Source organism: Hyla sarda, chromosome 1 (assembly GCF_029499605.1).
Source record: "Hyla sarda isolate aHylSar1 chromosome 1, aHylSar1.hap1, whole genome shotgun sequence".
Lineage (NCBI taxonomy): Eukaryota > Metazoa > Chordata > Amphibia > Anura > Hylidae > Hyla > Hyla sarda.
In genome coordinates, this window is record NC_079189.1 from 609,483,702 (window position 1) to 609,509,039 (window position 25,338).

General features: G+C 45.1%; 1 protein-coding gene across 1 annotated transcript in view; it reads right to left on the bottom strand.

Moving 5' to 3' along the window:
* Positions 1-25,338, bottom strand: part of LOC130300286 (uncharacterized) — a 101,150-nt gene that overhangs the window by 65,032 nt on the left and 10,780 nt on the right. Inside the window, 1 exon segment of the mRNA XM_056551534.1 lies at positions 4,700-5,189. Coding sequence (XP_056407509.1) covers positions 4,700-5,180 — 481 coding nt within the window. The 5' untranslated portion in view covers positions 5,181-5,189.

Consider the following 25,338-nt stretch of genomic DNA (forward strand, 5'->3'; position numbering starts at 1 on the left):
GCCTTTACGTGGCGAGTGGGCTTTGTACTTTTTGATCAAAACGTATATACTAACAACCTGTTCGTTTTTGAAATTATGCTGAGAAGCAATTGGATCATTGTGCAAGATTGTAGATGCGCACCATGTCTGTTTTCTACCTGAGTACTGACTCTACAGGTGCAGTTGCATCCTCTTGGGCCGAGAGGAGAGGGGCCTCAATAGATCAAATCTGTAAGGCGGGCCACCTGGTCGTTTCCCCACACTTTTTTTCACCACTATAGATTGGACATGGGGAGCTATTCTGATTTATCCTTTGGTCATAAGGTTCTCAAAACTGTTATCCCACCCTAATATTGGTCTCTCAGGTGGTGCTGTCATGGCGATGAGAAAAGCCGATAATTACTCACCAGTCATTCTGTTTTCACGAGCCATGACAGCACCGCTGCATTCCCACCCTTTTGTCTTTTCTAAATATTGTATCACGGGTGTTTAGATCACTTGGGTGTAGCAAAAAAAATAAAAATTTATATATTTGCTTGTTCAGTTATTGTTGTTTTCGTGACTGTTATTACTAACTAAGTAGGAAGGCTCTTCTAGGTCTCTGTAACTCACTGAGGATGGAGAGGAGATGACTTCCTTTTATTCTCCAAGGTTTCCTGTCCCTAGGGGCGGAGTCCCTCTATGAAAGGTGGTGCTGTCATGGCTCGTGAAAACAGAATTACCGGTGAGTAATTACCGGCTTTTTTCATCTACAGACTAATATGAGGACTTGTCATTTGCAAACCAATTGTACTTTGTAATGACACCTTTCTTTTGAAGGTTTTAAATTACGCTGCAGATCCGTTACACGTGACCCTACCCTAAATGTCATAAGTCACATGGTCACAAGGGGGCGTGGCTATGCTACAGTGGGTGGGTGGATAGCAGGGTGGATGGGATTTACTGAAGTAATGCTATCCACCCACCCACTTCGGCATAACCACGCCCCCTGGAGACCATGTGACTCCTGACCTATTGTCTCTGGCCGCATGGAATGCTGGGAAAGGTCAGAGACAACAGTAAAATACAAAAGACTTGCACTACAGCACTTCTGGGTGGGGGTCCTGTGCATGAAAATGGGACAAAGTGACGCAGGGAGGAAATAAAAGCAAATAACACAGAATTATAACTAGACGTCATGGGTTCAAAGGCCGAAGAAAAGAAATCCTGGAATATCCCTTTTAAAAAAAGCGCTATGGGATTTATTTTATACTTAAATAGTGCAGCGGAGGCTATTATTAGAGAACATTGAAGATGTTCTTGTGTATGCCTTGTGCTTACCTGTTTTAGCTGATGTGGCAGGCATGGGTTCTCAGCTGTACATTATTCCTATTTTAGAACAGAAATGGTTTTCTGATACATTTCCCATGAATCCTCTGGGTTTGCAGAGAGAGAGAGGGTGGGGTCTTAGCACTGCACCTGGTCGTCTAATTAGGTTGTTGGTGCTGGAGTTAAGCCAGGTGAACTGATTAGACTCCTATAGGGGTTGAGCTCAGTTCACATTATGTGCAGTTTTGATGCATTTTCTTTTTCAAAGTGGATTTTTAAAGAAATATTACCATAAGGAGAAAGTGGTTTGACCTATAATCACAATTGAGGTGTTTTTGTTCACATTTCATTTGCATTTTCTACACAATTTTTTTTCTGCCTTTTGACCGTAATTTTATAAAATCGTGGTAAAAAAGTTACAAGTAAATAGCAACATTTTTGCTAAGATAAAAAAAAATGGCAAAAACTGAAAAAATGCTAAATGATATGTGAACACAACTTTAGGGAGGTGTATAACAACTATATACCCTGATCCCACAGACATAGCAGCAGCAGACAGGAGCAGGGAGGGGAGGTGTATAACTTCTATACATTCTGATCCTATAGTTGCAGCAGCAGTATACAGATAGAGCTGGAGGGGAGCTGTATAACTCTTATATATCTTGATCCCATAGAGGTAGCAGTATACAGATAGAGCTAGGAGGGGAGGGTTCTGGGAGCTAGCAGGAGAGATCTGCTATGTGATGAGGTCATCCTGTAGTTTACTGGAAGTTAGCTGATCTAGTGCTGACCACTACCTCTGACATATTAATGTAATTTTCTGTGGGTCAGGCTGGTGATTACATGACTCAGTTACAGTAATGAAACACATGAATATAGCTGTGCTGGAATTAAACAAATTGTGCTGTAGGGCTAGTAATGGTGAGTGTGCACAACATGAGGAAAAAACTAAACAAAACCTAGAGTGCTACGCTCCTCCACCCTTCTGGGAATCTTCTCCCCGAGCACAGCGCCCCCTTCCCATTGAGGTGCAGCCTGTCCCTATGGTAGAGCCTGTATACGACAGAGAAGTCGGCCCAGTTCTCTATGAACCCAAACCCCTCCTTTCTACACCAGCTTCTGAGCCACTTGTTTACCTCCCTAATCTCCCGCTGCCTCTCTGGTGAGGCTCGTGGGACAGGTAATATTTCAGAGAATTATTACCTTGGAGGTCCTCTCCTTCAGCTTGCGGCCTAAGTCCCTGAAATCATTTTTAAGGACACTCCACCTACCTCTTACTTTGTCATGAATGCCAATGTGTACCATGGTCTTCTCCAGCCCCTCCCAGCAACCGGTCAACCCGATTTGCGTTGTGCCGAACTCGAGAGCCAGGTAGACAATACACTGTTCGGTGATCCTGGTCTTTGTGACAGATCGCCCTGTCTGTCCCCCTAATAATAGAGTCCCCCACTACCAACACCTGTCTGGCCTGCCCTGCACTCCTCTCTCCCTCTTTACTGGAGCAGACACCCCCTGGTGGTCAGAGGCATTGACTTTCTGCAGCATCGCTATCTCTGAACTAACATCCCCTCATCTGCCAACTGGACAAACTTGTTGGGGTGTAAGATCAGGACTAGCCTCCCTGACACTTTTCCTTCCACTTGGTTTTCTAACTATAACCCAGCTAGCTGCCTGACTGTCCTGCACCTCCATCCCACTATCCTCCTCCACCCCACAGAGTGCCCGCTCAGTACCCAGCAGACTCCTCTCCATGTTGTCAATACATCTCAGTCTTGCCAGATGCTCCTCTAGATCCAGGATCTGGGCTTCCAAATGAACAACCCGCACAACAATATGCACCCTCCAACTGCTGTTCAAGGATTGTATACACTGACCAAGATGTACACTGGATAGCATTGTCAACATGGAGTCAGTGTGGGGGCACAGGAAGGGTATCATCAGTGTGGGGGCACAGAATAAAAATGCCTTTATTTATATAACGCCCACATATTCTGCTGTGCTGTCCACAGTTTATCACTCAGGTTGCTCCCTGTCCCTATTGGGGATCACAATCTAAATTTCTAATTCACCTATCGGTATGTTTTTGGAGTGTGGGAGGAAATCCACGTAAACAATAGTGTTGAGCGGCATAGGCCATATTCAAATTTGCGATATTTCGCGAATATATGGACGAATATTCGTCATATATTCGCTAAATTCGTAATATTCGCGTTTTATTTTCGCAGATGCGAAAATTTGCGTGTGGAAAAATTAGCATATGCAAAAATTAGCATATAAAAAACTAGCATAAGCGAAAATTTGCATATGCGAAAATTAACATATGCAAATTCGCACGCCAGTCTCACACAGTAGTATTAGAGCCTTCTTTACACCACACGAGCTGGAAGCAGAGAGGGGTGATCACTGTGATGTGTACTGTGGAAAAAAAAAAAAAATGAATATTCGTAATTACGAATATATAGTGCTATATTCGTGAATATGCGATATTCGCGAATAAAATTCGTATTGCGAATATTCGCGAGCAACACTAGTAAACAAGAGGAGAACATACAAACTTCTTGTAGATGTTGGTCTTGGTGGCATACTAGCTGTACACTAGGGCTCTGCAGACCATATAAGTGATTACAGATACATCCAGTGACTCTTTTCTATCTGGCCCAGACAGCCATGAAGACTTTTCCTGGTCAAAACTTGTCTCTGCAGAATCTGCTGACAAAAATGTTGTGTTCCTTTATCCAGCACAATCCCTACCACTTTACATATCTGTATTGCACCACACAGTAATAGTTCCCACTTTGAGCACCAATATAGTAGTTAGGTCCCTTCTGTGCCCCCATACTGCCCCCAGTATTACGCCTCAATACTGCCACATATAGTACTTAGGCCCCCTCGGTGCCCCCATAAAGTAGTTGGCTCCCATATAGTAGTAGCCCAATGAAAAAAACTAATACTTTTCTCTAATCATTTTTCTGCAGCTACCGGCGCTCTGCTCCCCGCAGCTCCAACTCTCTGAGCTTCCTATACAGACAGCGCCATACAGAGATGCTGCCCACACCGGTAGTCATGGCTACAGCGACAGGACGGAGCCGCCAGTGTAACACATACACAATCGATAGTCACGTTTGTTGGGGGATCAGGGACATGTGTCCCCTGCAGACCAGGTCACAGTCACACCCGCTTTCCACTGCGATCCTTAAGTCCTGCACATAGGTATATTTCATGTCTATATTCCAGCTGTATTCTGCATCCATATTATAAATGTGTTATCTTCTATAACTGAGTCACAGGTTTGGCTGAATGGAGGAACATATAGCAGAAAAGAGACAGGACACAAAGCTTAAAGAACACAAAACATTGTTGCTGCCGCTGACTGAGTAGAATCTGTTCCCTGCATTTAGTGGTTAGTACTCACCTGGATGGTTACCTGTAGGAATGTCCTCCTTATACTGCTCATCAACGCTCACATTTGTCTCCTCTTCTTCTTTCTTTATGTCTGCAGCGTTAATATAGATTGGATCTTTTCCTGTAGGAATGTCCTCCTTATACTGCTCATCACCGCTCACATCTGTCTCCTTTTCTTCTTCTTCCTTTATGTCTGCAGAGTTAATATAGATTGGATATTTTCCTGTAGGAATGTCTTCCTTATACTGCTCATCACCGCTCACATCTGTCTCCTCTTCTTCTTCTTCCTTTATGTCTGCAGAGTTAATATAGATTGGATCTTTTCCTGTAGGGATGTCCTCCTTATACTGCTCATCACTGCTCACATCTGTATTTTCTTCTTCCTTCATATCTTTAGCATTAATATAGATCAGATCTTTCCCTGTAGGAATGATGTCCTTATACTGCTCATCACCGCTCCAATCTGTCTTTGGAACCTTAATATTGTTCATATCTTCTCCCTGAATGATAAGATGTGGAAGAAATATTTTAAAAGTCATTAGACAGTAAAAGTCATATTGAAGGTTTTATAAGAGATCATTAATTATCACACAGACCAAAAATAACAAAAGGAGTTATCTGAGCCCCATTAATACAATGTTCCCCCATGTTTACAAACAGGGGAGATTACATTAAGGATGGAGCGGCCAGTGTGACGAATACACAATCAAAAGCCACGCTCATTCAGGGATCAGGGACTTGCGGGCCAGGTCACAGTCACATCCCCTTTCTACAGCGATCCTTACATTCCTGCACATAGGTATATTTCCTGCCCATATTACACCTGTATTGTGCATCTATATTATAATTCTGTTATCTTCCATAACTGAACGATCACCGGTTTGGCTGAAGGAGGAACATGCAGCAGAAAAGACAGACAGAACACAGAGCTTAAGGAATTCCACTAAACATTGTACGTAGAAAAGATCGCCCAAAATTTAGAAATCTGATTGGAAATAGAAATGGAGCCATAAGGGATTACATAGACCATGGGAGGCCACAAATCTTCACCTGTTTGGAGCTCCACCTGGAGGATGCCTCTTGTGTACGCTAGTCCTGATGAGGAAAAAGGGGCAACACCGCAACAATTCTTCAGGTTAGTATTAGGAGACTATGGCGCAGTAAATTATTCCCAGTTTCTAACTTCCATGTCAGGGAAATCCCCCTGGAGATGATCTATTTGATACTTAAAGACCAGTGCCATCCCCCCGGCTATCTAAGCAAATTCAGAGAGGTGGTTTAACCAAGGATCCAGTCATGATTCTGCTAAGAGCAGAGCCAAGTTGGCTGATAAAGTTCTGCCCTTTTGTGTCCACCTTCTCCATGGGAAGAGAAAGAGGATCTGAAAAATTCAGGCCTTAGGAAGAAGGTGGCTGAGTTACCACTCTTGTGCAAACCATTGATGAAGGCCGATCCTTCTCCTGGAAGTGGGGGACAACGCAGAAAGGCCCCGAGGAAGTTGTTCAGGAGGATTCATCTACTTGAGGGGACTGCTTTAAATGCAGAAAATCAGGGCATTTTTGGGGTTGCCCCACAAATACATTGGCAGTAGATGCGGAGGTGCTGGCTACCAAACTTGAGGAGACCAAATGACCAGGTCTTAGGGTGCATTCACACCACGTTTTTGCAATACAGTTCCCGTATCAGGTTTTTGATTAAAAACGGATTCCTCAAAACCTGACTAAACTGTATCAAAATGTGTGTACAAATTTTAACCCGTATACTGTTAAAAAACTTGTACGGTTTGAAAATTGATGTCCGGTTGCATCAGTTTTTTAGGAAAAAAAACATACGTTTTTAAGTTTTCACTCCATTATGAATAAAGTTTCACATGTTTGATTGAAACTCCAAGAAAACAAAAAACTGTGCAAAGTCAAAAATCGTATGGTGAAAACCGGATGGAACTGTACGCACATACGGTTCTGTACGGTTCCCATTGACTCCCATGTAAAAAAAAAAATATGTATAAGGTTTAATACAGTTTTTCATCCGGACCAAAAACTGTGGTAGGCTACGGTTTTGGGTACTGGAAAAAAACGGACAAAATCGTACAGGATGCAAAACGGATGCAACTGGATGCATCATTTGGCATACGGTTTACAATGGAGAGTCAATGCATACGGTTTTCAATACAGTTCCATACGGTTTTCACATTGTAAACGTATACAGGAATTGTATTGCAAAAAGGTGGTGTGAATGTACCCTTACAAGGGAAGAAAAAAAACAGACCTACACACAGATTATCTGTAGGGGCCCAGATTGACCCCAAAACCTTGATACACTTGCAAGTGGAAGGAATTCATGCTTCAGCTGTGCTAGAAACAGGATCCCAAGTCACCATCATTTATAAAGATTTCTCTAATCGTCATTTGAAACACATTCCCAAGAAACCTGCAGGAGAGCTTCAGTTATGGGGAATGGGATCTCAAGCTTAACCTGTGGAGGATGAATAAGAACGACTATAACCATTCCCCAGCTAAACACCATCCTACTTGACAGAAGTGGGAGATGTATTGTTACTTCTGCTGATGGAGGTCAAATCTGCTCTAGAAAAAGAGTGCCATCGACTAGCCCTAGAAACAAAACCAAGGTTATGCCACTATTCAGGAAAATAACCTGTATTTGTGAAGCCTGGTGAGACTAAAACTCTACGAGCCATTGCCTCCATGCACCATAAAATTTTGGGGGAAACCAGACAATACCTTATTGAGTATCTGCCTGAAGAGGATCAGAAGAAGGGATGGACTGTCATAAGAGATGAGCAAACTTTTCAGAAATTTGATTTGGCCGATTCACCGAATTTTCCGAAAAAGTTAGTTTCGACCCGAATTTATTTGCGACGAATCTATATTAAAAAAAGGCAATTTCTAGCCTACAGAGAGCCTCAATAGGGGTATTGAACACTTTGCTGTGTTCTAACACGCATATGGAGTGTGCTGGGGTAGTGAAATAATACTGTTATTCAGAATAACATGCAGATTGCCGGCATCGCTTTTCGAATCACTGCCGCAGAGCGGTACAATGACAGAGCCTGGAGGTGGCAGACCATATAGTGGCTGAATGACACAGCGTGGAGGTGTTGGCAGCATGAGGAGACCATATAGTGAAATTTTTTTATTTGAAATTTAAATCAATTATTTTGAAATTGAACTTTTAACTCCCAAGTTTTAGTGTCCCGGACCCAGGCGTGTGGGTACAAAGGACCTCATTTAACTAGCCCCCACAGGGCTCATGTGGCCGTGAGACGTAGGTGCAACATCTCCATTGCCCTGACCAGCTATTGTTTCCAAGACTTTTTGCCAAGACAAACCATGTAAAGAACAGCGTGACACCACTGTGCCCTGCACACATGGTATCCAGAAGGACCACTGAGATTTGTCCGGGCAGTGGAGGCTGAGGACACAATGGTGGATGTGTAGGCGGAGTCGCACACTGTCACAGGACCAACAGGCTGACAGAGTGGAGCAGGAAGCAGCATGAGTTCAAAAGAGGGGTACACAACCCCTAAAATTGATGAATGAAAGATGAATGTTGAAATCTCTATTGAAGTTGCATGTTAGGTAGTACTACAATCCAAAAATTTAAGGCCCAATCCCAGAAGCATCAGTAAGCCAAGTACGGTAGTTCCTGAAACACACAGTCAGGAGCAGGCATCAGCAGTACACAAGAGGGTTTCATAACCCCTTACATTGAAAGATGAATGTTGAAATTTCTATTAAGCATGTATTTAGCTCATGCTAAACATCCAAAAATTTAAGGCCCAAGCCCAGAAGCATCGGTAAGCCAAGTAATTCCCGAAAGACACAGGAGCAGGCATCAGCAGTACACCCAAGGGTTTCATAACCCCTTTACATTGCAAGATCAATGTTGAATTTTCAATTAAGCATGTATTTAGCTAGTGCTAAATATCCCAAAATTTGAGGGCCAAGGCCAGAAGCAGCATTAAGTAAATTAGTTCCTGAAACAAACAGTCAGGAAAAGGCATCTGCAGTACACCGGGGGATTTAATAAGCAATAAGATTGAAATTTCTATTAAGCACTCACATTAGGTAGTGCTAACATCCAAACATATTAGGCACAGGCCCAGCTGCATCCCAAAACAGTCTAGTTGCTGAAAGACACAGCCTGGATCTAGTAGGAGGATGCGTACATAAGAGGGCTTTAATTTAAAAATATCAAGTTTAAGTGTCCAGGGACCCAGCGTGTGGCTATGAAGGACCAAATCGAACAAGGAGCCACATGTCACATGGTGGCACAATAAAAGAGCCTGGAGGTGGCATCAGTATGAGGAGACTATATGATGTCTGAAAGGCACAGTCTGGAGGTGGCAGAAGCAATGTGAAGCCAATATGGATCACACAAATAGGAAATTGGTCCATCCAAAGAAGCAGCATGTAATGCATTTGAGGATTTTTAATGATTTAACTCAAGATCACCTGATAGCAGATTCAAGACTATATGGTGTCTGAATGCCACATCCTTGAGGCGGCTGAAGCAATGGGAAGCCACTATGAATCGCACACATAGGAAATTCGTCCATCCAAAGAAGCAACAAGTAATTCATTCGAGGATTTTAATGATTTAACTAAAGATCACCAGATAGCAGATTCTATCTCAGAAATTCAGACAGACACTCCAATTTTAATAGAAAGTAAAAAATGACGACCTTGAGACACTCTCAATAAATGTGGAGAATAGTGTTGAGTCACATGACACAGCAGTCACCTGTAGCCCAGTTCCATCAAATAAAGCCTTGCACAAAATTGAGATTCCCACAATAAAGAATAGACTGAATAAAAAAAGGGTAAGTTCAGTGCTTATTAAAAGGTGTACTAGAAGAATTCAATAGTTCGCTCAGTCAGAAGAAAATATTAAAGTTGTTTTAGGTATGTTGTCTGACGAAATAAGAGCAAGCGCATATCCAAGTGTCCAGAAGACTCTAATGCTGGACGGTGGACCACAAAAAGACATTCTTCTCTAAAGTAATGTTTTCTGAAATAAAGAAGCAGAGTTCATCCCTCACCATATTATTTTGGAAATTTTTTATTAAAAAAATCACACACAACAAGCGTTCCATGGTGTAATGGTTAGTACTCTGGATAATTCAAGTTTATTTTTGAGGAAATTATCAGAAAATTTGAAAACCGTACCCAAGAGGGTTAATAACCCCATACATTGCACCATAAATTTAGAAATTTAAATTAAGCATGTATGTATCTATTCCAAAAATTATAAGGCCCAAGCCCAGAAGCATCATGAAGGCAAGTAGTTCCTGGAAGACACAGGAGCAGTCAGGAGTAGGCATCAGCAGTACCCAAGAGGCTTTCATAACCCCTTACATTGCACGATCAATTTTGAAATTTCAATTAAGCATGTATGTAGCTAGTGCAAACATTCAAAAGTTAAAGGCCCAAGGCCAGAAGCATCAGTGAGTAGTAGCAAGTAGTTCCTGAAAGACACAGGATGAGTCAGGAGCAGGCATTCGCAGCACCCAAGAGGGTTTCATAACCCTTACATTTAAAGATCAATGTTGAAATTTGCATTAAGCATGTATTTAGCTACTGCTAAACATCCAAAAATTTAAAGGCCCAAGGCCAGAAGCATCAGTGAGGCAAGTAGTTCTTGAAAGACATAGGATGAGTCAGGAGCAGGCATTCGCAGTACCCAAGAGGGTTTCATAACCCCTTACATTTAAATATCAATGTTGAAATTCGCATTAAGCATGTATTTAGCTACTGCTAAACACCCAAAGATAAAGGCCCAAGGCCATAAGCATCAATGAGGCAAGTAGTTCCTGAAAGACACAGGATCAGTCAGGAGCAGGCATTCACAGTACCCAAGAGGGTTTCATAACCCTAATTGATAACCCAAGAGGGTTTCATAACCATAATTGTGAAGTGTTGGTGTGGCAGCATGGTCAATCTACTCTGAGGCATCTGACATTGGTGGGTGGAAATCCTGGCTGATCCATGCCTGATTCATCTTCACAAAGGTCAGTATCTCCACATTTTTCATGGACAGACGAGTTCACCTTGGGGTGACCATGGCCCCGGCCGCACTAAACACCCGCTCTGATGGCACACTACTGGCCAGGCAGGACAGCTTTTCCAGGGCAAACTCTGCTAGTTGCGGCCATAAATCAAGTTTGGCTGCCCAGAAGTCCAGCGGATCTTCAAGGTTTGTTGGCATGGCCATGTAAAGGTATGCCACCACCTGCTGGTTCAGGTCCTGCTCCATGTCTACCAGCTGCTGATGAGTTGCTTCACTATGCGGGTGAAGAAAGCTACTCATCAACGACTGTAGACTTGGGCTGTTGATAATGGAGCTAGTAATTCTCCTGCCACCCCTCCCCTCCCCAGCAGCCATGGCAGTGGAAGGTGAGCGCAGAGGGCCCCCGAGTCAGACCTGCGAGTGGATGGACCATGTCGCAGATAGGCATCGGCCAACTGACTACGTAGGATCTCTCTGTAGTAGGTCAGTTTGTCCTCCCTCTCAGTGAGTGTAAAAAAGGCCCCCATTCTGTGACGGTAGCGAGGGTCCAATAAGGTGGAGAGCCAGAAGTCATCCCGCTGACTAATTTTGACAATTCGGGGATCACTACACAAGCAACTGAGCATGCATCGTGCCATTTGCGCCAATGCCTTGGAGGGACTCCCTGCCTCTATCTCCACTGCATACTGCCACTGTGTGTCTGGGTCCTCTGTCTCGCATTCCTCATAATAACCCTCTAGCTGATCATGCTCCTCCTCTCCAGTCCGATGACTAGAAACACCGGCCATCTCATCCAACCTAAACTGTGCTCCACTCTGCCCTCATTCTCCTCCTCCAGTTCAGCCCCCACAGGGCTCATGTAGCCTTGAAATGTAGGCGCAACGTCTCCATTGCAGTGACCAGCCATCGTTTCAACCATTTGTTGTAGGCAACGTAGGAGTGGAATTACGTTGTTCATCCCGTAATCCAGGCGACTTACAAATAATGTGGCTTCCTCAAAGGGCCTCACCAAACGGCAGGTGTCACATATGATCTGCCACTGGTTCACATTGAAGTTACACAGGGGAGTACTCCTATCTGCTTGGATCATCAAGAAATCGGTGATGGCTTTTCTTTGTTCGTATAGTCTGTCCAACATATGGAGGGTGGAATTCCAACGTGTAGCAACGTCACAAATAAGACTATGTTGTGCGATACCGTTCTGACGCTGAAGCTCAAGAAGGGTGTGCTTTGCGATGTACAAGTGGCTGAAGTGCATGCACAGTTTCCTTCCCATTGTTAGGATGTCTTGCAAATGGGGTGAAGACTTTCAGGAAGTGCTTGACAACCAGATTCAACACGTGTGCCATGCAGGGCCCATGTTTCACACTTCCTTGTTGCAGCGCGGACACAATGTTCTTCCCGTTGTCGGTCATCATGGTTCCCATTTCCAGATTTCGTGGAGTAAGCCATACTCCGATTTCTTGATGAATGAATTTGAGCAGTTCCTCCCCTGTGTGACTCCGTTCGCCAAGGCAAACCATGTGAAGAACAGCGTGACACCGCCATGCCCTACACACATGGTGCGATGAAGGACCACTGAGATTTGTACGTGCAGTGGAGGCAGAGGACACGGTGGAGGATGAGGAGGCGGAGTTGCACCCTGTCACAGGACCAACTGCCTGAGAGCAAGAGCGTGGAGGAGGAAGCGGTGTGACCTTTCCAAGTTGCATTTGTGGTTGTGCAGGAACCACATTTACCCAGTGGGCCGTAAAAGACCTGTATTGTCCGCGCCCGTAGTTACAGCTCCAAACATCGGCGCTGCCGTGCACTTTTGAACACACCGACAGGCTCAAGGACTGGCCCACCTTCTCTTGTACAAAATTATGCAGGGCTGGTACTGCCTTCTTCGCAAAGAAATGACGGCTTGGGATTCTCCACCTCGGCTCGGCACAAGCCATCAATACTCTGAAAGGTGCAGAGTCCACCACTTGTACTCTGGCGCTTAGACATCATATCCCCTATCCTTGATGCCTGATCGCAGGGGTCCCGCCACTGGGGACCCCTGTGATCTTGCACGCCGCCCCCCGTTAAAATCAGTCCCCGGTGCGTGTTTGCTCCGGGTCTGATTACTGTCGATCACGGGGCCGGAGCATTGTGACGTCACGGCCCCACCCTGTGTGACGTCACACTCCGCCCCCTCAATGCAAGCCTATACGCCCCCTTCCATAGACTTGCATTGAGGGGCAGGGCGTGATGTCACACGGGGCGGAATCATGACGTCACGGTCTCACATCACCGTGGTTGGGAGCCGAAGCCTTTAGCGTTTCCTGAAGCCGCAACAGGTGGGTCCTGCAGCCGAGATCCCGGGGGTCCCCAGCGGTGGGACCCCTGCGATCTGACATCTTATCCCCTATCCTTTGGATAGGGGATAAGATGTCTAGGGGTGGAGTACCCCTTTAAAGTGGGAGAAGCAGGAGTATCTGGAGTGACAGAAGGAGGGTATGACACACAGCTCCCGTTGGCTGAGGTGGTGGAGCCTTGGCAGGCTGAAGGAGGTAGCGGCTGGCCACTGGGTGATGCAGCAGGCTGGACCACTACATCGGAGTCACGGTTCTCCCAGGCCGCTTCATGGTGGCTGGCGAAGCATGTGTTGACGTAGGGCCGTGGTGCCAACAATGGGACCCTGGCCACGCTTCACCTTCTGCCGACATATCTTGCATGTGGCTACGTGAACCTCCTCCAGATGCCTGATGAAAAACTGCCACACCGCTGAGTAGCTGATTTTCCCACTTACAGTCCGCACTAATTGACTGCTACTGGCACCGTCTCCAGAAACTCCTGTTCCACTACCCCCCGGAAAGGTAGGCTGCCGCGAAGCAGGTTGTCTCCCCTGGGCACATTTGGCTAAAGAATTTCCACTTCTGCCACCATGCTGACTGCCAACCATGCTACCGCCTTGCTGACTCAGCTGCTACCTCAAGGGCAACCTGCAACTCTCCTGATGATGATGAAGCCCCTTCTGCACCCGGCTCCCAATTGCGATTGACTTCATCATCATCAATAAGTGTCTGCACTTCACTGATGTCCTCCTCAGGTTCCTCAACAGTGTCTGCTTCAGGACCCTGAACCCTGGCAACACCACCTCCCACGTCACTCCTTATCACTACTTGGCCGCCTAGTGGAGCAAGCGGCGCATATCTCCTCCCCTTCTTGGCTGGGCAGTAGCTGCTGACTGTCCTCTATTAGATCGTCCTCAGTGAATAGTGGAGATGAACCCACAGCAAAAGATACTTCTGTAGGGGAGGGAACAGCATAGGACACAGGCAATGGGAGGACTGGGACTGCTCGCGGGCCATGCCAACTGAGGGTCGTGTCTGGGGAACCCACCGACTGTTGACTGGGGGTGTCAGATGTCACTTGTGATGAAGTGGATGACCGTGTTAACCAATCGACGACGGCAGATGGGTTGCTGGTCGAGACACTACCGCTAGCTGATAACGGGAGCTCAGGCCTCCCGCTGCGATTCCTGCTGCCACTCGCCCCTAGTCTGCTGCGACCTCTGCTTGAACTATTTAGGCCTCTGCCACTCCTCTGTGCACGTCCTGGCACTTCTCTGCCTGCCATACTTAGTGCGTATATGAGGGTATTACAATACGCTTCACTACTCTTTAAACAGTATTTGTCTAGAACAGCAGCAGGTGATTACTTTTGGCTGTCCTTTCACAGTATGTAGGTCCTTGACAGATTAACAGGTACAAAATGGTACACTACTTAGATGTACGTATGTGGTATGCACGTATGAGGGAAAAAAAATGTGCTACAATACGCCAAAATACTCTGTCTTTTTGTAAAACACCAGCCAGTGAGTAATTTTGCTTGGACTTTCACAGTATGAAGGCCCTTGACAGATTAACAGGTAAAAAATGGTACACTAATTAGATGTACGTATGCGGTATGCACTGATGAGGGCAGAAAAATGCGCTACAATACGCCTAAAAACTCAGTATTTTTTAAAAACACCAGCCGGTGAGTAATTTTGCTGGGACTTTCCCAGTATGTAGGCCCTTGACAGATTAACAGGTACAAAATAGTACACTACTTAGATGTACGTATGCGTTATGTACTTAGGAGGGTAGAAAAATGCGCTACAATGAGTCTAAAATCTCTGTAAGTTTTGTAAAACACCAGCCAGTGAGTACTATTGTTTGGACTTTCACAGTATGTAGGCCCTTGGCAGATTAACAGGTACAAAATGGTACACTATTTAGATATAGGTATGTGGTATGCACGTATAAGGGAAAAAATGCGCTACAGTACACCTGGAAAACGTATTTTTGTAAAACACCAGCCGGTGATTACTTTTGCCTGGACTTTCCCAGTATCTAGACTTGTTACAGATTTACAGATACAAAATAGTAGACTGTTGGTATGTGGTAAGCACTGATGAGGGCAGAAAAATGCGCTGCAATGAGCCTAAAAACTCAGTATTTTTGTAAAACACCAGCCGGTGAGTACTGTTGCCTTTCACAGATTAACAGGTACAAAATGGTACACTTATTAGATGTACGTATGTGGTATGCACTGAAGAGGGCAAAAAAATGCGCAACAATACCCAAAAAAAATCTGTATTTTTGTAAAACACCAGCCGGTGATTACTTTTGCCAGGACTTTCCCAGTATCTAGACTTGTTCCAGATACAAAATAGTAGACTGCTGTGATGTAGGTATGTGGTATGCACGTATGAGGGCAGACAAATGCACTACAGTCCACTGAAAAAACGTATTTTTGCACAGCAGCAGGACAAAACAGTGCAGCATCACAAAAAAAAAAACGGGGATTAAACCCTAAATTGCACTCTGTCACAGAGTGTTAAGAATGGTGTTAACTGGTTTTTATACAGTCTACAAATTAGTGTAAGCAGCAGATGATTTCTTGTGGAAAAAATCCAGAGAATTGCGCTGAAAAATCTTTCCTGCCTCCTGTGATAACGTGAGTTCAGGAAGCTTGTTAATATGTATGAGGCAACGAAAAGCTATCTGCCCCTCTGATAAAATGCTGAATAACGTGACCGGGAGATTTATGGCCTAAAAATCCTTCTCAGTCAGAACAAGCAAAGCACTGCACCTCTCTCTGTCCACAACGCTGATGTAAATAGCAGTTGGCTGTGGAACGCTGTGGTATAAGCAATTCAGCTGATTCAGCAGCAGTTACGGGTTTATGGTGACCCGGTGACCCGGAATAGAAGGGGGATCGCGGTTGTCTAAGACAACTACGATCCCCCTAAAGCGATAGGAGTGAGGTGGCAGGGGTGCCACCCCTCCTATCTCTGCTATTGGTGGTCTAGACGCGACCACCAATAGCAGATCGGGGGTGGAGGGGTTTACTTTCGTTTTCCCCGTCCTGCCCAACCACAATAGGCGGAGACGGGGAAACGATGGGGACCGAACGCCAAAGGTCCACTTACTCCTCCGGAGGCTGCAGGCGACGGTGATCGGTGGGCGGCGACGGAGATTGGGGCAGGCGGCGTGCGGCAGAAGAAGATGGCTCCCTGGATCCTACGGAAGCCGGTAAGTTGCCTAGCAACAACTGGAGGGCTACAGTCTGAGACTGTAGCCCTCCAGATGTTGCAAAACTACAACTCCCAGCATGCCCAGACAGCTGTTTGCTGTTTGGGCATGCTGGAATATGTAGTTTTGCAACAGCTGGAGGGCTGCAGTTTGAGACCACTATATAGTGGTCTCTAAACTGTATCCCTCCAGATCTTGCAAAACTACAACTCCTAGCATGCTCAAACAGCTCTTTGCTGTCTGGACATGCTGGGAGTTGTAGTTTTGCAACAGCTGGAGGCACACTGGTTGGAAAATACTGTTAGGTAACAGAACCTAACTGAAGGTTTTCCAACCAGTGTACCTCCAGCTGTTGCAAAAGTACCACTCCCAGCATGCACTGTCAGTGCATGCTGGGAGTTGTGGTTTTGAAACAGCTGGAGATTTGTCCCCCCATGTGAACGTACAGGGTACATTCACACGGGCAGGTTTACAGTAAGTTTCCTGCTTCAAGTTTGGTCTGCGTCAAATTTTTCGCCACAGCGCAAACTCCTAGCGGGAAACTCACCGTAACACGCCAGTGCGAATGTACCCTAAAAACACTACACTAACACATAATAAAGAGTAAAACACTACATACACACCCCCTTACACTGTCCCCCCCAATAAAAATGAAAAACGTATTGTACGGCAGTGTTTCCAAAACAACAATTCCCAGCATTTCTGGACAGCCACTGACTGTCCAGGCATGCTAGGAGTTAAGCAACAGCTGGAGGCACCCTGTTTGGGAATCACTGGCGTAGAATACCCCTATGTCCATCCCTATGCAATTCCTAATTTAGTCCTCAAATGCACATGGCGCTCTCTCACTTCAGAGCCCTGTCGTATTTCAAGGAAACAGTTTAGGGCCACTTATGGGGTATTTCCATAATCGGGAGAAATTGCACTACAAATTTTGGGGGGCTTTTTCTCCTTTTACCCCTTAAGAAAAGGAAAAGTTCGGGGTTACACCAGCATGTTAGTGTAAAAAAAAATTTTTTTTACACTAACATGCTGGTGTTGCCCCATACTTTTTATTTTCACAAGCAGTAAAAGGAAAAAAAGCCCCCAAAATTTGTAACGCAATTTCTCCTGAGTACGGAAATACCCCATATGTGGGCGTAAAACGCTCTGCGGGCTCACAACAAGGCTCAGGAGTGAGAGCGCACTATGCACATTTGAGGCCTAAATTGGTGATTTGCACAGGGGTGGCTGATTTTACAGCGGTTCTGACATAAACACAAAAGCATAAATACCCACATGTGACCCCATTTTGGAAACTACACCCCTCATGGAACGTAACAAGGGGTATAGTGAGCCTGAGCACTCCACAGGTGTCTGACAAATTTTCATTAAAGTTGGATGGGAAAATGAAAAAAAAAAATGTTTACACTAAAATGCTGGTGTTAACCTAAATTTTTCATTTTCACAAGGGAAAATAGGAAAAAAAGTCCCCCAAAATTTGTAACCCCATTTCTTCTGAATAAGAAAATACCCCAAATGTGGATGTAAAGTGCTCAGCGGGCGCACTACAAGAGAAGGAGCGCCATTGGGATTTTGAAGATGTGTCCGGAATTGAACGTCACATGAGTTTACAAAGCCCCCATAGTGCCAGAACAATGGACCCCCCCACATGTGACCCCATTTTGGAAACTACACCCCTCGTGTAATGTAATGAGGGGTACAGTGAGCATTTAAGCCCCACATGTGTCTGACAGATTTTTGGAACAGTGGTCCGTGAAAATGAAAAAATGTATTTTTCATTTGCACAGTCCACTGTTCCAAAGATCTGTCAAATGCCAGTGGGGTGTAAATGCTCACATCACCCCTTATTAAATTCTGTGAGGGGTGTAGTTTCCAAAATGGGGTCACATGTGGGGGGGGTCCACTGTTCTGGCACCACAGGGGGCTTTGTAAACGCACATGGCCCCTGACAACCATTCCAAACTAATTCTCTTTCCAAAAGCTCAATGGCGCTCCTCCTCTTCTTGTTTGCATTGTATTTCGCCCGCAGAGCATTTTACGTCCTAACATGGGGTATTTCCATACTTAGAAGAGATGGGGTTACAAATTTTGGGGGGCATTCTCTCCCATAACCCTTTGTAAAAATTGTAAATTTGGGGAAGAAACTGCACTTTAGTGAAATTATTTTTTTTCATTTACACATCCGATTTTAACGAAAAGTTGTCAAACACCTGCGTGGTGTTAAGGCTCACTGGACCCCTTGTTACGTGCCTTGAGGGGAGTAGTTTCCAAAATGGTATGCCATGTGGGGTTTTCTGCTGTTCTGGCACCATAGGGGCTTCCTAAATGTGACATGCCCCCCAAAAACCATTTCAGCAAAATTCACTCTCCAAAGTCCCATTGTTCCTCCTTCCCTTCTGAGCCCTCTACTGCGCCCGCCGAACACTTGACATACACATATGAGGTATTTCGTTACTCGAGAGAAATTGGGTTACAAATTTTTGGAGGCTTTTTCTCCTATTACCACTTGTAAAAATTCAAAAACTGGGTCTACAAGAACATGCGAGTGTAAAAAATGAAGATTTTGAATTCTCTCCTTCACATTGCTGCTATTCCTGTGAAACACCTAAAGGGTTAACAAACTTACTGAATGTCATTTTGGATACTTTGAGGGGTGCAGTTTTTATAATTGGGTCATTTGTGGGGTATTTCTAATAGGAAGGCCCTTCAAATCCACTTCAAACCTGAACTAGTCCTTGAAAAATTCAGATTTTGAAAATTTTGTGAAAAATTGGAAAATTGCTGCTGAACTTTGAAGCCCTCTGGTGTAAAAACATGTCAACTTTATGATGCAAATATAAAGTAGACATATTGTATTTGTGAATCAATATATAATTTATTTGGAATGTCTATTTTCCTTACAAGCAGAGAGCTTCAAAGTTAGAAAAATGCAAAATTTTCAAATTTTTCATCAAATTTTGGAATTTTTCACCAAGAAATGATGCAAGTATCGACAAAAATTTACCACTACCATAATGTAGAATATGTCACGAAAAAAACAATCTCGGAATCAAATTTATAAGTAAAAGCATCCCAGAGTTATTAATGCTTAAAGTGACAGTGGTCAGATTTGCAAAAAATGCTCCCGTCCTTAGGGTTATAATGGGCTCCGTCCCCAAGGGGTTAAACAAAAACCCCGACCCTCACAATGGGGGTAGTTAAGGGTTAAATTAACTATCCTATTTTTTAAGTGGACATATAAGTAACATGTGACCAAGTATTATTAAAATATCTCCAGCCGTACGGAAGTTATGCGGAAAAATAAATTTCCCATTGATTTGCATGGGACTTTAAACAAAAACCCTGACCCTCACAATGGGGGTAGTTAACCCCTTAAGGACTCAGCGTTTTTCCGTTTTTGAATTTTCATTTTTCCTCATCACCTTCTAAAAATTTAATTTTGCACATAAAATTCCATATGATGGCTTATTGTTTGCACCACCAATTCTACTTTGCAGTGACATTAGACATTTTACCAAAAAGTCCACGCCGAATCGGAATGCAAATTCATTGTGCAACAAAATTGAAGAAAAAATTTCATTTTGTAACTTTTGGGGGCTTCTGTTTCTACGCAGTGCATTTTTCGGTAAAAATAACATCTTCTCTTTATTCTGTAGGTCCATACGATTAAAATGATCCCCTACTTATATAGGTTGGATATTGTCGTACTTCGGGAAAAAATCATAACTACATGCAGGAAAATGTATACGTTTAAAATTGTCCTCTTATGACCCCTATAACTTTTTTCTTTTTTCCGAGTACGGTATGAGGGCTTATTTTTTGTGCCATGTTCTGAAGTTTTTATCGGTACCATTTTTGCATTGATCGGACTTTTTGATCGCTTTTTATTCATTTTTTATTATATAGAAAGTGACCAAAAATACGCTATTTTGGAATTTTGAATTTATTAGCGTGTACATCATAGATCATACGGTTTAATTAACGATATATTTTTTATAGTTCGGACATTTACGCATGCGGCGATACCACATATGTTTATTTTTTTTTTCACAGTTTTTTTTATGGGAAAAGGGGGGTGATTCAAACTTTTATTAGGGAAGGGGTTAAATGACCTTTGTTAACTTTTTTTCACTTTTTTTTTTGCAGTGTTATAGCTCCCATAGGGGGCTAGAACAATGCACACACTGATCTCTTATACTGATCCCTGGAAACCCATAGCTTTGCATGGATCAGCGAGATAGGGGCTCGATTGTTCAAGCCTGTAGCTCAGGCTTGGAGCAATCAAACTCCGATTGAACGCGACGGAGCAAGGTAAGGGGACCTTCACTCGCGTCCTAGCTGATCGGGATTTTAGATTGTTGGGGGTCCTTTGGGTAGGAGACAAGTTTTTTCAACATGATACTTCTCCTTTAAAATAATTTTCCATGACCACCGTATTTATCGGGGTATACCATGCACCGGCATATAACACGCACCCTCATTTTACCAAGGATATTTGGGTAAAAAAAGTTTTTTACCCAAATATCCTTGGTAAAATGAGGGTGCGTAAGTGTGCATGTGTATACCCCGATACACTGTTTCTGACCCCGCAGAAGCCCCCAGAAAAGGCAGGGGGAGAGAGGCCGTCGCTGCCCGCTTCTCTCCCCCTGCCTTTCCTGGGGTCTAGAGCCCTGCTGCCGCCACTTCTCTCCCCCTGGCTATCGGTGCTGCTGCCCCTTCTCTCCCCCTGGCTATCGGTACTGCTGCCCCATTGCCGGCGCCGATAGCCAGGGGGAGAGAAGCGGCGCCGGCAAAGGGGCAGCGGCACCCACTGCCAGGGCCGCTGCCCCGTTGCCTCCCCCATCCCCGGTTGTATAATTACCTGTTGCCGGGGTCGGGTCCGCGCTGCTTCTGGCCTCTGGTGTGGCATCCCCTGCGTCGTTGCTATGCGCTGCACGGCGCGGCGCAATGAAGAGTGATGTCACGGCGGCAGCAGGGCTCTAGACCCCAGGACAGGCAGGGGCAGAGAAGCCGTCAGCGAGGGCAGATCTCTGCACCTGCAAAAGCCGCTTCAGTTCATTGATTTAAAGCGCCCGCTTTAAATCATTGAACTGCAGCGGCTTATCGGCATATAACACGCAGATAGACTTTAGGCTAAAAATTTTAGTCTAAAAAATGGGTGTTATACACCGATAAATACAGTAATTATACCAGTGCACAAGGAGGAATATTATCTTCATACACATTACCATCATACTGTTACTGACCAAATCCTGTATACTGAGACAAATATTACCAATAATACCAGTATATAATATATATAAAGAGTATAGAGGAACACATGGAAGAATTCTTTTGATTTAATTGGGACACATCAACAGATCAGATGGTCTAGGATAAAGCGAAGTCCTTTTTGAGAGGAGAGGTGATGTGGGCTATATCCAAAAAAAGAAAGGAATTCAGGAAAAAGGAACAGGATTTAATATCGGAGGTGAGGGAAACGGAATACAGACACATCCTTGTAAGAGTATGGAACGAGATGTTATTATTAAACTATAACTATAGTTATATATCAGACAGGAGGCTCATATCTTGCATTAATCTTTCTTCTTTAATGCCCATAGCAGAATTTTTATACAATTTTAAAACGTATATTAAAGAAAAAATCTTCAAAACTACAACTCCCAGCAGCCCTTTGGACTCTCTTCACCCCTCCCAGCTCGACTGGCTCCTATATAAAGGGCTGTCTGGGACATCTCCTCCTCTTTCTTTCTGCTCATGGCAGACATCAGTTAAGTGATTCATGTTGTTTTAATATCCTTTGGATTCCTTTTCTTGTATATTTCGTTTTATCATTCTCTACTCTATATTTACTGTAGCTATCAGATTTATCTGTATATTTCTATTTTTCTGTAACTGTATATGTATATATTTTCTCTGTCTAGATTTCTTATATTTTTCTTTTATTTAGTCCTGTGACGAGTCCTTTATAGACCGCAGACCCCTGGTTGCGGTCGGAAGGGTAAGAGGCTTCGTTCTCTATTTCCACAGATTTTCCCATCCCTGTTTTACTCACAGACGCCATCTTAGGTCCTCTGTGGCTTTCTTCCCCTTCCCCTTCTTCTCGCTGCTAAACCGCGCGCGGGAACCTTTAGGGGCGGAGTCGCATAGTCCCATAGGCGGCCTGCCGCTCCTCCTTGCAGCCAATCATAGCGCGGCTTACCGCGCGTCTGACCAATTGCGGCGCTCACGGCCGTAATCGCATGTGATTACGGCCCGAGCGCTGTATACTAACAACCCCTCCTTCCCCTCTCGCCATTCCGTGGCGAGCGGTGGAGGGTTTAGCATCGGAGCAGTCACTGTCTGGTATTAGATAGAGCCTCAGGTATCGCTGTATATATTAACTCATTGTACCTTACCTGTCAGCTTGTTAGCTTGTCTGGTAGGAGACTGGGCTCTCTGATAAATTTATATAGATCATTCTCTCTGACATAAGAGGTCACAACCTGAATTGTGTTACTTATTATTCTAATCTATAATGGCCGGAGAATCTTCCCAGTCAGGCTTGGGGCAGGATATGCTCTCAGAAGCTCCCCTATCTGCAGCACAAATACAAGAGCTTATTAATAAATCAGTTAAGGCAGCTCTGGCGACAGTTGCTGCACCATCGGTATCTCATATGCCAGTTACTGCTGACTCTGCCAAGAAAGGCAAAGCGCTTTATAAGCGCAAACATACTGTCGCATACGACTCCCCGGCAGGGGAAGAAACATATATGCAACAGACAGAGCCCACCATGGCCTGTCACCCCGCAATGACAAACGACCCCATTCGACCCCCGGGCCTCGGGGAGTGTACTAAGAGGCATAAGTCCGTCAGGCGTTCCAAGCCTAACTCCTTCGATACGTCGGAGGAGGACTCGGCGGAGGAAGAATCTGGTGAACCAGAAGGCACAGATTCTGGGTCTGAAAATGAGGCGGGTTTACAGGCGGATTTCCCATCCACCGATCCGGGTGTCCAAGTAGAGACTATCCTGGATACTTTGGGGCAACCCTTTTTCCATCCAGAGGCCATCATACACCCCCGCTCAGGGGATTGGGCCCCCTTGCCCCAGGTGGCTGCATATATAGAATACTGGACCCGGCGAACCCTTGATCGGGTCAACCGTAATAAACTGAGGGCAGAATGCCCACGGCCTTTCCTCTCCAAGAAAGTGGCCACAACTCCGGAAATAGATCCTGTCCTTATGAAGTACTTAACAAAATCCGGAAAATACTCGAAAAAGGGCATTGAAAGGTCGTTCAAGGCCATCCAAGACAGAATTTTGGACCTATTGGGTCCACTGACAAAAATCCTTAATCTTTCGGAGCAAGCAGCTTCCTCTGGTGACCCTGTGGATATCACGCAACTCAGAGGATGGGCGCAACGTGCAATGTGCATGTTGGGAACGGCGAATACCACCTGTTCCATTGAACGCAGGAGATCCATCCTCATGAAGCTAGAACCCCAGCTTTCACATTTGGCGGAAAATGAACCCGGCCCATCGGCAGAAGGCCTTCTTTTTGGGGAGGACCTTCTCAAGAATATTAATAAATTTGTAGGCCTATTTACAGGACTGGACAAAGCGCAAAATTCGCTTAAAAAATCCAGTGGCAAGGTTTTTAACAAGGCCGGCAGAGGAAGAGGTCGTTCTGCCGGCCGAGGCAACTATTATAGACCCTATGCTAGACCTCCCGCTCAGCCCTATGTGCCACCTCCACAACAATATACCATGCCGATGGCACAACCTGCACCTTTCTTTCCACCCCGAGGTCGACCCTGGAGAGGACGGGGCGGTAGAGGCTACCCTCGTTCCAGACCATCATCTGGTGAGTACAGATTCTCCACATCTTCCACACACCTATGTGGGGGGCAGGCTGAAACATTTTATCCACGTCTGGTCCATGATTACAGCAGACGCGTGGATACTGAACACAGTGGCAGGTTACCAAATAGAACTCCAATCCCTGCCAGACATGAGGTTTACACCCCAACCTATTCATTTCTCGGACATAAACAAATCCCTTATAGACGAGGAGCTTCAGGAGCTCCTAGACAAACAAGCGGTACGGGAAGTAAACCCCTTGTCACCGGGGTTCATAAGCAACTTCTTCTTAGTCAAGAAGAAGGATGGCGGGTACCGCCCCGTAATAAACTTGAGGAACCTAAACCAACATGTGACTTACCGTCACTTCAAGATGGAGGGCATCCATCTGTTACGCGACCTTCTATGCATAGGAGACTGGCTAGTGAAAATAGATCTGAAAGATGCTTACCTCACAGTCCCTATGCATCTGACCTCACAACCATTACTAAGGTTTTGGTGGGGCGATCGCCTGTGGCAGTTTACTTGCCTTCCATTTGGCCTGTCGTCCGCCCCTTGGTGTTTCACAAAGTTGATGAAACCCGTTGTGGCAGCTCTCCGGAGCAGAGGGGTACGTCTGATAATTTATCTGGACGACCTGCTCATCATGGCCGGCTCCAGAGAACTGGCCAGATTACACTGTCATTGGACGGTATCTCTGTTAGAAGAACTAGGTTTTCTCATAAACCTCAAAAAATCGGTTCTGTCCCCAACACGAGAGATGGAGTTTTTGGGATTTTTGGTGGACACCAGAAGAGCTGTCCTTTGTTTACCCAAAACAAAACTGGCCCTCATTCGCAAAGAAATAAGAGCAATCCTACGCAAGGGTCAAGTATCCTTGAGGGTAATCGCTCGCATGGTCGGCTTGTTGGCGGCTTCCGTTCAGGCGATCTTTCCGGCCCCGCTGCATTATCGGGCACTACAGCGCCTCAAGACCCTTCATCTTCGACAAGGTTTACGTTATGCAGACGAAGTGACTCTTTGTCCGGAGTCGGTCGAGGAACTACGTTGGTGGCTCCGTCACGCTGTGGAGTGGAATGGCAAGACCATTTTCAACTCTTGTCCAGACGTGATCATAGAATCCGACGCGAGTCGGCAAGGCTGGGGAGCCCGCTGTGGTCAGGACACAACAGGCGGGATTTGGTCAGAAGAGGAATCTCTTCTCCACATCAATGCTCTAGAACT